Source organism: Scyliorhinus canicula, chromosome 19 (assembly GCF_902713615.1).
Source record: "Scyliorhinus canicula chromosome 19, sScyCan1.1, whole genome shotgun sequence".
NCBI lineage: Eukaryota > Metazoa > Chordata > Chondrichthyes > Carcharhiniformes > Scyliorhinidae > Scyliorhinus > Scyliorhinus canicula.
In genome coordinates, this window is record NC_052164.1 from 68,378,412 (window position 1) to 68,391,195 (window position 12,784).

Below are 12,784 nucleotides of genomic sequence, written 5' to 3' on the forward strand. Positions count from 1 at the left end.
TTCAATTCCAGTCTTGGATGGATGGCTGTGGAGTTTGTACGTTCTCCCCATATCTGCGTGGGTTTCCTCCGGGTGCTCCAGTTTCCTCCCACAGTCCAAAGGCGTACAGGTTAGGTGGACTGGCCAGGCTAAATTGCCCCTTAGTGTCCAAAAGGTTAGGTGGGGTTACTGGGATGGGGTGGGGGCAGGGCAAGATAGGGTGCTCTCTCGGATGATCGGTGCAGACTCAATGGGTCGAATGGCCTCCTTCTGCACTATTTGCCCGGAGCCACGACAGCTGTTTACGGGAGGGAGTTCCAGATTCCACAGCCTTGGTTTTAAAAAAATGTTTCCTGCATTCCCACTGAAAGACTATACTCTAATTTTAAACTTCTGCCCTGAGGTAAAAAAGACTCGAGTTCCAGCACAAAGTGCCAATGACTGACGCCTTTCGAAAACGCGATAACACTCGGAAAACCACGAATCCTGACAAATGGATTAAATTACGGGGACACAAACTTTCCCTTGAGAATAGAAATTTGAAGGACTGATTTAACTGAGGTGATTAAAGAACTTGATCGCAAGACAGAAACCATCACACCTGGTGGGGAAATCCAGAAAAAGAAAACGGAGGCAGTGCCTTAAAATTAGAGCTGTGTCATTCAGTGGTGACATATGGAACATTTTTTTTTCACACAAAGTGTGTGGAATCTGGAACTCCCTCCTGTCAGCAGCTGCGGTGGCTTCTGTGTCAATAGAAAATGTCAAAGCCGAGACTTTTATTCGGGAAGGGTATCCAGGGATGTGGATATCCAAATGAACCGTGATCTATTTGAATAGGAAAACAGGCTTGACGGTCGGAATGGTCTCCCCTCCCCTGTTCCCATGTTTCTGATTTCAGAACCAGTTATCCACTTTCCGGCCGTGTTGATCAGGAAGAAAGTGGGATGAATTGTTGGGGGCCAATCAAAATAGTGCAATGGAAGAAGTCACCCCTTCAAATATTACACAGTTGCCAGAGGATCTTTGAAGTGGAGTGACTGACCACAGACACTCCCAAGTGGTTAACTTAAAAATATTTTTAGGAGTCAAATGGCTATAGGCAAAAAAACCTCAGTCAATTAACTGGTGTCCTATGTGGGATAGAATCATGTGTTCTTCCTGTCCAAGATTCCCAGAATCTTTGATGTCAGAAAACTAAACTATGTAATTTGTGGTGTACCGATCCCACAGCTCTGGGATCTTCTCAGACTATAACAGTAAAATAGAAGAATCAGACCACAGTTATTCACCACCGGTAACATTGTGCAAGCTTTGGCAGCCATCCGGTTTGCCTGCTGCTTTCGATACTGCAGATCCTTTTGGGCATAGTTTCCATGGGTGATGTTGTCAATGCGCCAACCATTGGCTGGCAATAGCCCAGAAATGGGGATTAACTTCCAGAGAATTCCCCGGCCCTGGGAAGCACGTGGTTTTCGCAGACTGGGTTCCAGGCTGTTCTGTCGCAATTCACATTGCATGGGATCTGGGTTTGAGACGGGGGTCCCCTGCTGCCTCAGAGATCTGGTTAGTGGCAAATGCAAGTGCTGGCACATCTCCATGCTTTCCATTCCTGCCTGAGGTCACTAGGTTGAGTCAATGGCAGTAACTTCCATTCAGGCAGAGACTCCGCTCCCTCTTCAAACTGCGAAAGGCCGCAAAGCCTTAAAGCCAAGCCGTACAGGGGGCAAAAAATCATTGGGAGGGACATGATGCTCTCGGTTATGCTAAGGGGCATGCCTACCATGCTCAGCAGTGCTGACCTCACCATTGTTTATGGGAGATGGAGAAAGCACCATGTTGCACGGAACAGGCTGGTACATGTACCACTGCGGACACATCTGGGATACCCATCATTGTGGTGGAGAGAAGATCCAAGTTTCTTCCCAACCCCCATTATCCCATTCATATCCTGTAGAAAGGAGCTAAGCTGGTTTCAATTTCGAAAGAGTCATTAATGCTCTCTCTTGAGGGCTACTGCCATGTGACCAATTGGACCCACATTTGCCCTTCTGTAGGCTGGCATACCTCAACTCATTCCGTTTACAGGGCTCCACTTATTAATTAGCTCATGACAGGGCCTATGGCGAGGAAACTCGCCATAGGCAGCACGGTAGCATGGTGGTTAGCATAAATGCTTCACAGCTCCAGGGTCCCAGGTTCGATCCCCGGCTGGGTCACTGTCTGTGCGGAGTCTGCACGTCCTCCCCGTGTGTGCGTGGGTTTCCTCCGGGTGCTCCGGTTTCCTCCCACAGTCCAAAGATGTGCGGGTTAGGTGGAGTGGCCAGGCTAAATTGCCCTTAGTGTCCTAAAAAGTAAGGTTAAGGGGGGGGTTGTTAGGTTACAGGTATAGGGTGGATACGTGGGTTTGAGCAGGGTGATCATTGCTCGGCACAACATCGAGGGCCGAAGGGCCTGTTCTGTGCTGTACTGTTCTATGTACTCTATGAAACTCCCAGCACTGGGAATCACTGGCCCCACGCAAACCGCCATGATATGTGCTTCCTCAGCAGTGAACTGACTTTCTTCCCCATTGCAAATTGGAAGCTGCTGGACCCGAGATAAACTGGCGCCTGGAGAAGAGTCCTATTGGACTCGACACATTAACTCTGTTTCTCTCTCCACAGATGCTGTCAGACCTGCTGAGTTTTTCCAGCGTGTTTGGTATTTATTTCAGGTCTCCAGCACCCGCAGTACTTTGCATTTATTTATTATCTCAGATTACCCGGTCTCTGCGCTGACAGGGGTTTCTGCTGTTCTCTGGTCAGAGCTACAGTTTGAGGAATTCAGCTGAACAGCTTCCTCGATGAGTCTAGCCAGTTAATCCAGTTAGTAGTTGGGTCGCACACAGTTGGCCCACCCCATAATGCATTGGCTGATTGGAGCAGGGAATCGGTGGACCTGATACACTTGGCCTTAGGTTAGGACACAGAGGAAATTCAGCCGTCCAGCAAGCTTCGCTTGTCTTGTGTGTAAGATAGAGAGAATGTGGGAAAGGTGTGTATGAGGCTGGGGGTATGTGGTATTGTGAGGGTGCAACCTTCTGCAGTTTGACAGACTTTAGTATTCACCTTGCTTGAGATTAAATTTGCACTCAATATTTTGGGAGTTGGGATTCATTCTGCCCTCCACACCCAAGGTAATGACATCACACTTGATTCAGCACAGGTACCAGAGACTCAGGCGTTCTGATAACTTTTAAAGCACAGACCCTTGCTCACACAGTAGAAACTCTGCAGTATCCAGGTTAAAGGAAGAATGGCTCTCAGCTCCCAACTGAAAGCTGCAAAGATTTCATCAGGACAGATTCCGATTCCTACATTTCATCTCTCACACACCATTTCAGTTCCAGAGCCTCAAACTAAGGTGCTCTGAGCTCTTGCAGAATGCTTTGTTTTCCCATTGGCTTTGAGACTCCTATCCTGGGACCAAGGAAGGGTCCCAAACCGACACTTCCTGAGGACCAGAGTGGGGGAGCTATTTTTCCGGAGGTGACCTCCAATTAACATGCTGGGCTGCCTCCCCCCACCCCCGGTACTGCCAGTCCCTGCCCAATCAGAGAGAAAGGTGGACACTGTTGAGGCAGGAGTGGGATCGAGAGGAGAGAGTGTTTCAACATGGAACCTCGGAAGAGGTAAACATGCAGTGCAACCAAGCAGGTAGGCCTGTCTAATCAAAGGAGAAATTCCTCCAGATGGCTTGCTGGAGCCCAAGTAGGGGCGGGTGTGGGAATCGATCTTTCTGGTCCGCAGCCCACTCTTCGGAGTATGGAAGCTCAGGCTCTGGTGCATCCCTCCCAGATTATTACAAGGAGGCTACCTCCATGAAGCTGGAGGCCCCCACACATGGAGTGGGCGGGGGGCACTCTGCAGTTGGAAAAATGCTGACAATTGTCCCATTCCATTGCTACACTATGGATTGTTCAAAGACAGTAACAGTTGTGGCATTGCATTGTTTCAGTGTGTTCAGGGAGCACTCAGACTCACGGGACTGAGTTACAGACTAGAATATGTTGCAAGGGTTCAGGTGCTTTTGTTTTATGTACTTGGGAGTGAGCTCAAGTTAGATAGTGTTGTAGTTTTATGTTAATAGAAAAATAGTTCAGAGAATAATTGTTCAAATTCCAGCATGGCAGTTTGACAATTGGAATTGAAAAATAAAAAATAAACGTGTTTGGTAAATGTGGCTATTAAGCTGCAGCTGTTTAAAAACTCAACTCTTTATGAATGTAATTCTGCAGTTTTGACCTGATCTCGATCAGCATTGTCACTCAGCTGTCATAAACCCAGTCAACTCTAACATTCTCTGAGCAACTAGTGATGGACAATAAATATCAGCAATGTCGACATCACTAGAACAAATATTAAAAAAATAAGATTCATGTTATAACCAGTTCAGACAATTTATACATAGATGCCTAGGAATAGTTAGCTAATCTGTCCATACCTGGTGTATGATGTTAACTGCAATTGTTTTTACATTGTCTAGGAGTGGGAAATATCTGTATAAAGCTACTATGCCTATTACATGTTGCCCCACCTACCCAATGAGGTAAGCATGGCTTTAGGTATCTGTTCTGAAATTCAGCTCGCGATTCTTAAAGTATTAAATAGTTTACTAAGTTTAGCAATTGATTTTTTTTCGATAGTTGTGAAATTTGCAGTTCATCAAACAGTAAGCATGTCAGTGCTAAGGTTTCACTTAGTGGCTCGATCAAAACTCCCAGGTCAGGGAAAGTGCAACATCTACAGTCAAAGACTGTAAAGCTCCCTCTGCAGTGTCCCATCAATATCCCTGGGTGGCTACAACATATATTAGATACAGAGTAAAACTCCCTCTGCAGTGTCCCATCAATATCCCTGGGTGGGTACAACATAGATTAGATACAGAGTAAAGCTCCCTCTGCAGTGTCCCATTAATATCCCTGGGTGGGTACAACATAGATTAGATACAGAGTAAAACTCCCTCTGCAGTGTCCCATTAATATCCCTGGGTGGGTACAACATAGATTAGATACAGAGTAAAGCTCCCTCTGCAGTGTCCCATTAATATCCCTGGGTGGCTACAACATAGATTAGATACAGAGTAAAGCTCCCTCTGCAGTGTCCCATCAATATCCCTGGGTGGCTACAACATATATTAGATACAGAGTAAAGCTCCCTCTGCAGTGTCCCATTAATATCCCTGGGTGGGTACAACATAGATTAGATACAGAGTAAAGCTCTCTCTGCAGTGTCCCATTAATATCCCTGGGTGGGTACAACATAGATTAGATACAGAGTAAAGTTCCCTCTGCAATATCCCTGGGTGGGTACAACATAGATTAGATACAGAGTAAAGCTCCCTCTGCAGTGTCCCATTAAAATTCATGGGTGGGTACAACATAGATTAGATACAGAGTAAAGTTCCCTCTGCAATATCCCTGGGTGGGTACAACATAGATTAGATACAGAGAAAAACTCCCTCTGCAGTGTCCCATCAATATCCCTGGATGGATGCAACATAGATTAGATACAGAGTAAAGCTCCCTCTGCAATGTCCCATTAATATCCCTGGGTGGGTACAGCATAGATTAGATGCAGAGTAAAGATCCCTCTGCACTGTCCCTTCAACATCCCTGGGTGGGTACAACATAGATTAGATGCAGAGTAGAGGTCCATCCAATCTATCCCATCAAACACTCCTAGGACCAATATGTGTTAGATATTGAATAAAGCTCTTGAACTCTGTCTCATCAAATGCTCCCTGAACAAGCACAGTGTATAGCTCCTCTGACCATAATTTTAAAGTTGTATTGAGATAAACACTTGCCCTATCACTTCCTTTGATCTCTGCTTTTCTCATTTTAACTTATGCAATTAAAGTTTTTCTGCCCGTTATCAACTAATAGCTTATCATTAAAAGAGGTTTCAATAGATTTCTTTCAATAATTAAATAGATTTCTCTCTTTAAATCCATTAACGGCAAAAGAGATGATTCTTTCCCTGCCCTTGTGTTTAATTCTCTATTTACCATGGGCTAGGATATTATCCCTTGATGCTGCAAGTGTTGGAGCTTGTTCTTAATGATTCCATCCTGCAACATAAAGAGAGCAGATACAGCAGCGAGGGTTCTGGCTTTTCCATTATATAAGTGACAGGAAAATATAACAGATACTTGAATAGTGGACTCTGACCCATCCAGCACTCGCTCCATCCAACTACCTAAGGGCATTATCCTTCATGTAGATCTGCCATCATGATCTCTCCTCATCATTTTTGTCTGCAATCTGTTTGCAGGCACTGGCTTCCTCAGAGGCATAGCTGGGGGATAGGGGGAGGTGGGAGAACTGTTGCTGAAGTGAGTGTAACCGTAACTACAGATTAGTAATTCAGATTTGAGATTTGGAGGACAGGATTCAGCAGATTCCTAGGCAAGTTGCGATCAGCAGCAGGTCAGGAGTGGAGTATAGGGCTGCAAACTGAGGTTCATGAATATTCAATGGGGGCAGTGCTCTATGCCAGTAACACAGCAATATACTAACCTCAGGAGAGCACCCTCGTTACTCAGTTTTTTGATGCCTCTCTCAACAGGAAACTATTTACATAGTCTGTCTGAATCCATTGGTCAGATTGAGATTCTGTGGGCAGTCAATAACAGACCCCCATTCATATGTTAACATCAAGAAGCTGTGTGTCCAGTCCACCTTACACTACAGTTTAGTTGATTCAACTGTTTGGTTAGTCTCTATTTTATAGGAGTGAAAGTTAAAATTGTATCTGCAAACAATCTACATGTAGGGGTGCAATCTACAGGGTGCCATTATTTCTGTTTGCTTATCCATTTAATGGTTAATAAAGCTGTTTGTTAGTTAATAGCCTAAGCCATTCTCCAATGAAATATTGGGTGGGTGGGGGGGGGGGGGGGGCTAGACTGCTGGAGTGTGATGCAGAATGATGCTAATAACACTGGTTCCATCCCCATACCAGCTTGCCCTCTCACCTTGGCCCTATCTTACAGAGTTATATTGACCTTGATAATCAATTGTCACCTTGGCCCTACCTTGTGGAGTTGTATTGCGTTTTATAATCAATTGTCTCTCTCTAATGGAGAGTGATGTCTATGGGCCTTTGTGGACTATGAGAGTGCCTATTCTCCTGGCTTCCCTATTGAGGAATATCAGTCAAGGGCGTGTGATATGATCATTAGCCAAAATACGCCACTTTCGTAGATATTGGGCAAGTAAATGGACTTGATTCCGAGCTGGGCTGAAATGGAGTTAATACATGGACCAGTTCTGCTGAATGGCTGGATTCCATATTGATGCAATTAATTCTATGCACCTCCAGGAGCCCCAAGTGAAGCCTCAGTTCCTCTTGCCATGAGCCATTTTGCTGTTGTTTCAGATGCCACGTCTTGGACTTCCGGATATCAAGGTCACAGCGCCGAGTTCTGAAGAAAATGCGGAAGCATTTAACACGTACGGACACAATAATAAAGGAAACTTCCGGTAATATGACAGCACTGTGGTGGTGGTGGTACTGGGTAGTGGTCTTCCCACAGGGCAGTCCCATGCTGCCAGTGGGGCAGTCTACAGCAATCATGGCCAACCTGTAGCCCGGGGGCCACATGCGACCCATCAGGGTTCTGAATGCGGCCCAGGAGACGTTTTGTTGACTGTTGCCCATGTGAAGGGTTGCCCCATTTTGTTGGTTTCCATCTGCATTGTGTTTTCCTGACTGAGGTTATAGGTACATAAAGCAAGTGAAATGAAGTGAGGTACATGCTGGTTGCTCACAACATTGACTGTGAGAGCCGTGCGCTCCCTCTGTGTCCAAAATGTAAATATTTCTTATGTTTTGATGGTATTTCTATTAATATATAATGATTGAGCATTTTCTATAACTAGTTATGAAATATTTGGCATGTATTAAATGTATTGAATCTTATTTATGGGATCACGGTTAGTGATCAAGCCTGATTTCAATCTTGCGGCCCACTGAGATGAAGGTTGGCACGAGGCCACAGGCATACCTGGTGACCCGCCCATGTGCTGTTGGTAGAATACCAGTGACAGTGCCGTGCGGCCTTTAAGTGGCTCTTAATTGACTGCTCAAGGGATTCAATTGGCCCAAGGGCATGAAGGCATGCCCCTAACATCCCCGCTCCTGCCTTAATCCGGGTGCGGGGGGTGAATGTGGGGAAATTACATGCCCATACCTGCGTTTCTCACCCGTTTAAGCAGCCCCCATTTTGCCTTCCGGGGTTGTTGAGGGGGAGCATTAAATGCCATCCAGGATCTTTTCTGACACACTGCCATATGGATGCTGCAAACTGTCTCAGTCTTGTCTCAGTGGTAGCACTTTCCATTCTCAATCAGAAAATCATTGATCTCAAGCACCACTTGACTTTAATACAGGATCTAGGCACACACTTCAGCACAGCAACGGATGTTGCATTGTCAGACATGCTGGCTTCCAGATGAGATGCAAAACTGAAACCACATCTGCCTTTTCAAGTGAAATTTAAACCTTGCCACTATTCAGTTCTCCTGGTGCCCCCAGTCTCAACTGACAGCGCTAATCATCTATCATTTACTGTCAGTAGAACCTTTCCTGTTCACAATGTGGCTGCTACAGCTATTTAGAATATTAGGATTGTTTGTTAATGCTCAGAACATGTAGAAAACAAAGGCAGACGTGCATTTAGACAGCGTCATTCGCACCCTTGGGATGTTCTGGAACACTCTAGAACCAATGAAAAACTTTTAAAGTGTAGTTGCTGTTGTAATGAACGAAACATGGCAACCAATTTGCACACAGCAAGCTCCCAATCAGCAACATGATAACAACTGGATGATTTTTCTTAAAGGATAAAAATATCCACCAGGAAACTGGGGAGATATCTTTCTTTAAATAGTGCTGTGGGAGTGCTTATCCACATCTAAAATCGCAAATGGGCCCTCAGTTTAACATCCCTTCTAAACGGTGGCACCAAGGTTCCCTCAGCACTGAACTGGAGTGTCGGCCTAGAATTTGTACTTCAGAACTAGAGAGTGGAGCTTGAACAGACAGCCTCCTGACTCAAAGACGAAAATGCAAAGCTGACACCTAATTTGTCTCGTAGCTACAGATTCGCAGGATTCCATTTAATCTCGTCCCAATATATAGAACAGGACCTGTTCCTGCTTCCCACATGTGTGACGCAATTTGTACTTTGTACAATGATGTAATGTGGATGACATGGATTTGTTATTGTGGGTCCCTCTTGAGATTCTTTGGCTTCCTATTCCAGAAGAGATCTTGCTGGAGTCAATGGACGTTTGTTCGAAGCCATTTATTTACATACTATTTACAAGACAACGACCTAACTGAGGCTGCTCTACAAGATCCTTATCAGTCATCTCCTCTCCACGAGTGTAACATAGCTCCTTGTGCAGTTGCTCAGCAGCTATTATCTTTAGAGTTAATCCTTTACGGACTTCCGATGGCGGCTATGAAGGAGTAAGTCGCACATTTGGTGGCTCCCGCTCGGGTCAGACTTTTGGACCATTTTCCACGATTTTCTACCGGACTTGAACTGTAAAACTGGAGACAGAGGCAATTGTGTACTGAATTCCCACATCGTGCATGGAGCGAAGGACTAGAAGTGCTCGTAAAGGCAGAAACAGAAAGACAGAGAAGGCTTGTGCTGAAGCTGCAGCGGGAGACAGCATGGCGGAGGACCGGACCTCTAGTTTGTCGACCCAGTGGTCAACGGGGCAGCTGATGCAAATTATTCAGGAAGGCTTTGCTAAGCAGAAACGGGACTGCTTGGACCCAATCAAAGAGTCGATTGAGCGGCTGTAGCTTAGATTGGATGCCCAAGCTCGGGCGATCCAGAAAGTGGAGAAGGCGCTGGCTGAGCAGGAGGAACATCAAACAGCGGTGGAGTTGGAGGTGGGGATGCTGAGAGACCAGCAGAAGAAGCTCCTGGAGAAGGTGGAGGACCTAGAGAATAAGTCCCACTGGCAGAACTTGAGAATTGTTGGGCTCCTGGAGGGGTCCGAAGAAGCGGACGCTGGGGCATACATCGCAGATATGTTTGAGAAGCTGTTGGGGGATGGGGCATTCTCACGACCCTTGGAGGTGGACAGGGCTCACAGAGCACTCACGAGGAAGCCGCGAATGGTGAAGTTTGGACTGTTGTATCCGGCCTGTCTCTGCGTCCCGTACGAGGAACAGCACTTTTATTTCAAGTCGCCTGAGGACAAGCTGGACATCGTGAAAAGGAAAGGACTGGTGGTGGACTGAGAACTTTTGAACTTTGCTGCAGTGTTCATGTTTTTTTTTCTTTTTGTTTCTCTGTTCTTTTTTTTTAAAGTTGCTCGTTTTTTGTTTTGTGGAAGCTGTTTGTAATGCCTTCTGTATTGATTTGGGACCAGTTACAGAGCTGAGTGAGGTAAGGTTTTCATTTGCACTGTTGGGGGATGGAGGTGTGCTTGTTTAGATTTTGGTGTTTTTCTGTCGGGCAATTGTGTGGGGATGGGGGGTGTGGGGTGGGGGGTGGGGGGGGGGGGGGGGGGTGGAGGATCCATGGAGATTTGGGCAGCCGAGGGTGAAGGAGTTCTCCTTCTACTCACACGTGCATAAAGTGTACTCCCGGGTTGATTTCTTCATTTTGAGCAGGGCCTTACTGACAATGGTGGTGGACACGGGGTACTCGGCGATCACAATCTCAGACCATGCTCAGCACAGGGCTGACCTGCAGGTTAGTAAAGACAGTAACCAGCGCCCACACTGGAGATTAGATGTGGGACTTTTGGCTGACGAAGGGGTGTGCAAGCGGCTGAGGAAATGTATTCAGAACTACCTGCAGGTCAACGACACGGGGGAAATTTCAGCAGCGGTGGTCTGGGAAGCACTGAAGGCAGTGGTCAGAGGGGAGCTGATGTCGATACGGGCTCATAGGGAGAAGATGGACAGGGCAGAGATGGACTGACTGGATAAGGAGATATTACAGATCGATTGGAGGTATGCGGAGACCCCAGAGGCAGGGCTTTTAAGGGAACGGCGGAGGCCACAGGGAGTTTGGCTTGTTAAAGAGGGGGGGGGGGGGGGGGGGGGGGGGGGGCTGAATTTCCCAAAGGTGGATAGGGAGCTGGTAGAAGGGCTGGGGGCCCCGATTGGGTTGGAAGAGATAGTGGAGGGTCTGAAGGCCATGCAGTCGGGTAAAGCCCCGGGGCCGGACGGGTACCCAATGGGGTTTTATAAAAAGTTTCCTGGGATATTGGGACCGGTGTTGATGAGGATGTTCAATGAGGCAAGGGAAAGAGGGGTGCTGCCCCCGACGATGTCACAGGACACGATTTTGCTGATTCTGAAGCGGGACAAGAACCCGGAGCTGAATGGGTCCTACAGGCTGATATCCCTGTTGAATGTAGATGCCAAATTGCTGGCCAAAATGTTGTCCTCCAGGATTGAGGATTGTGTTCCGGATGTTATTGAGGAGGACCAGACGGGGTTTGTTAAGGGCAGGCAGCTGGTGGCCAATGTAAGAAGGCTGTTAAATGTGATCATGATGCCCCCGGAAGCTAGGGAGGTGGAGGTAGTGATCGTAATGGATGCAGGAAAAGCTTTTGATCGGGTAGAATGGGATTATCTATGGGAGGTACTGGGATGGTTCGGACTCGGGCGGGGCTTTATTGACTGGGTCAGGTTTCTGTATCAGGCTCCTGTGGCAAGTGTACGGATGAATAGGACAAAATCGGACTATTTTAGACTGCACCGGGGGATGAGACAGGAATGCCACCTCTCCAAACTGTTGTTTTTTCAAAGTATTTTTGTTGGAATTTTAACACAGTATCAAAATTTACATAAATTTAAAAAACAGAACAAGAACAACAAGCATATCAACAACATATATATCACAGGTTGTCCCTGCATCCGTGACCATAGTTTACATAATCACGTTTCCTTATTTACAATGGTGTACATAGTTACAAAGGAAACCTTCTATTACATTCAAAGGTTACGAATACAGGACTTCCTACCACCAAATTCTTTTCCTTTTTTTTATAAATCTTTTTATTGGCATTTCCCATATTTATAAACAGTTGTGTGTATATATACACATCACATTTTTCTCGCCCGCGCTAATTTCCTTTATTAGACGGAGAGGTTTAGTCTGTCCTTTGTTTAACTGACCCTACATGCATTTCATTGCCCTCTGGATCGGTCTATGGGACCTCCCCCTTCCCCGTTGCCGCCTCCTCCACCCCCGGCTTCGGCTCTGATTTTCTTTCACTTTCCGGACAGAGTGGAGAAAAAAAAAAAGAAAAAAGGGGGAGTAGCCCCCCCTCGGCTCTCGTGGTTTCCCCACCTTCCTTCTGTCTTCCCCCGGGTTATTTCTCGTTGCCCCTCAACCTTCTCTTTGCTTCTCTTCTGTTCTGCGCTCTCCCCCCGACTCCTCTCCCTCCCCCATAGTCCCTGTCCCTCTGTCCCCCCCCCCCCCCCATGTTCTTCTCCCTCCTTCTGCCCTGTCCCCCCCCTCTTTGTGCCAGGCGTCCCTCTCCCCTGAGAGGCGCGCCACGGCCCTCCTTTCTTCCTGCCCTCCCGTGTTGGCCCTCCTCACTAGTACGGTTCCCCCCCTCTCAGTACTTGCCCTGCTCTGGTCCTGTTTTACCTTCCTTTTGCTAGCCCTTGTCTCGCAATCATGCCTGCCTTTCTCACCCTCGTTCACCTTGCTCCGCTCCCCCCCATTGCATTGTGAGATGGAACGAGCCTGGGAACGAGTCAGCACAGTCCCG

The 12,784-nt window shown here is 46.8% G+C and overlaps 1 protein-coding gene across 3 annotated transcripts in view; it reads left to right on the forward strand.

Moving 5' to 3' along the window:
* LOC119953863 (arginyl-tRNA--protein transferase 1-like) overlaps window positions 1-12,784 on the forward strand; it is an 80,323-nt gene that overhangs the window by 30,920 nt on the left and 36,619 nt on the right. For 2 of the 3 annotated variants that reach the window (XM_038778458.1, XM_038778460.1), the window contains exons 3-4: window positions 4,507-4,569; window positions 7,404-7,507. In XM_038778458.1, the coding sequence (XP_038634386.1) occupies window positions 4,507-4,569; window positions 7,404-7,507 (167 nt within the window). The remainder of the gene's footprint in view (window positions 1-4,506; window positions 4,570-7,403; window positions 7,508-12,784) is intronic. The other variant, XM_038778459.1, reaches the window with a different exon arrangement.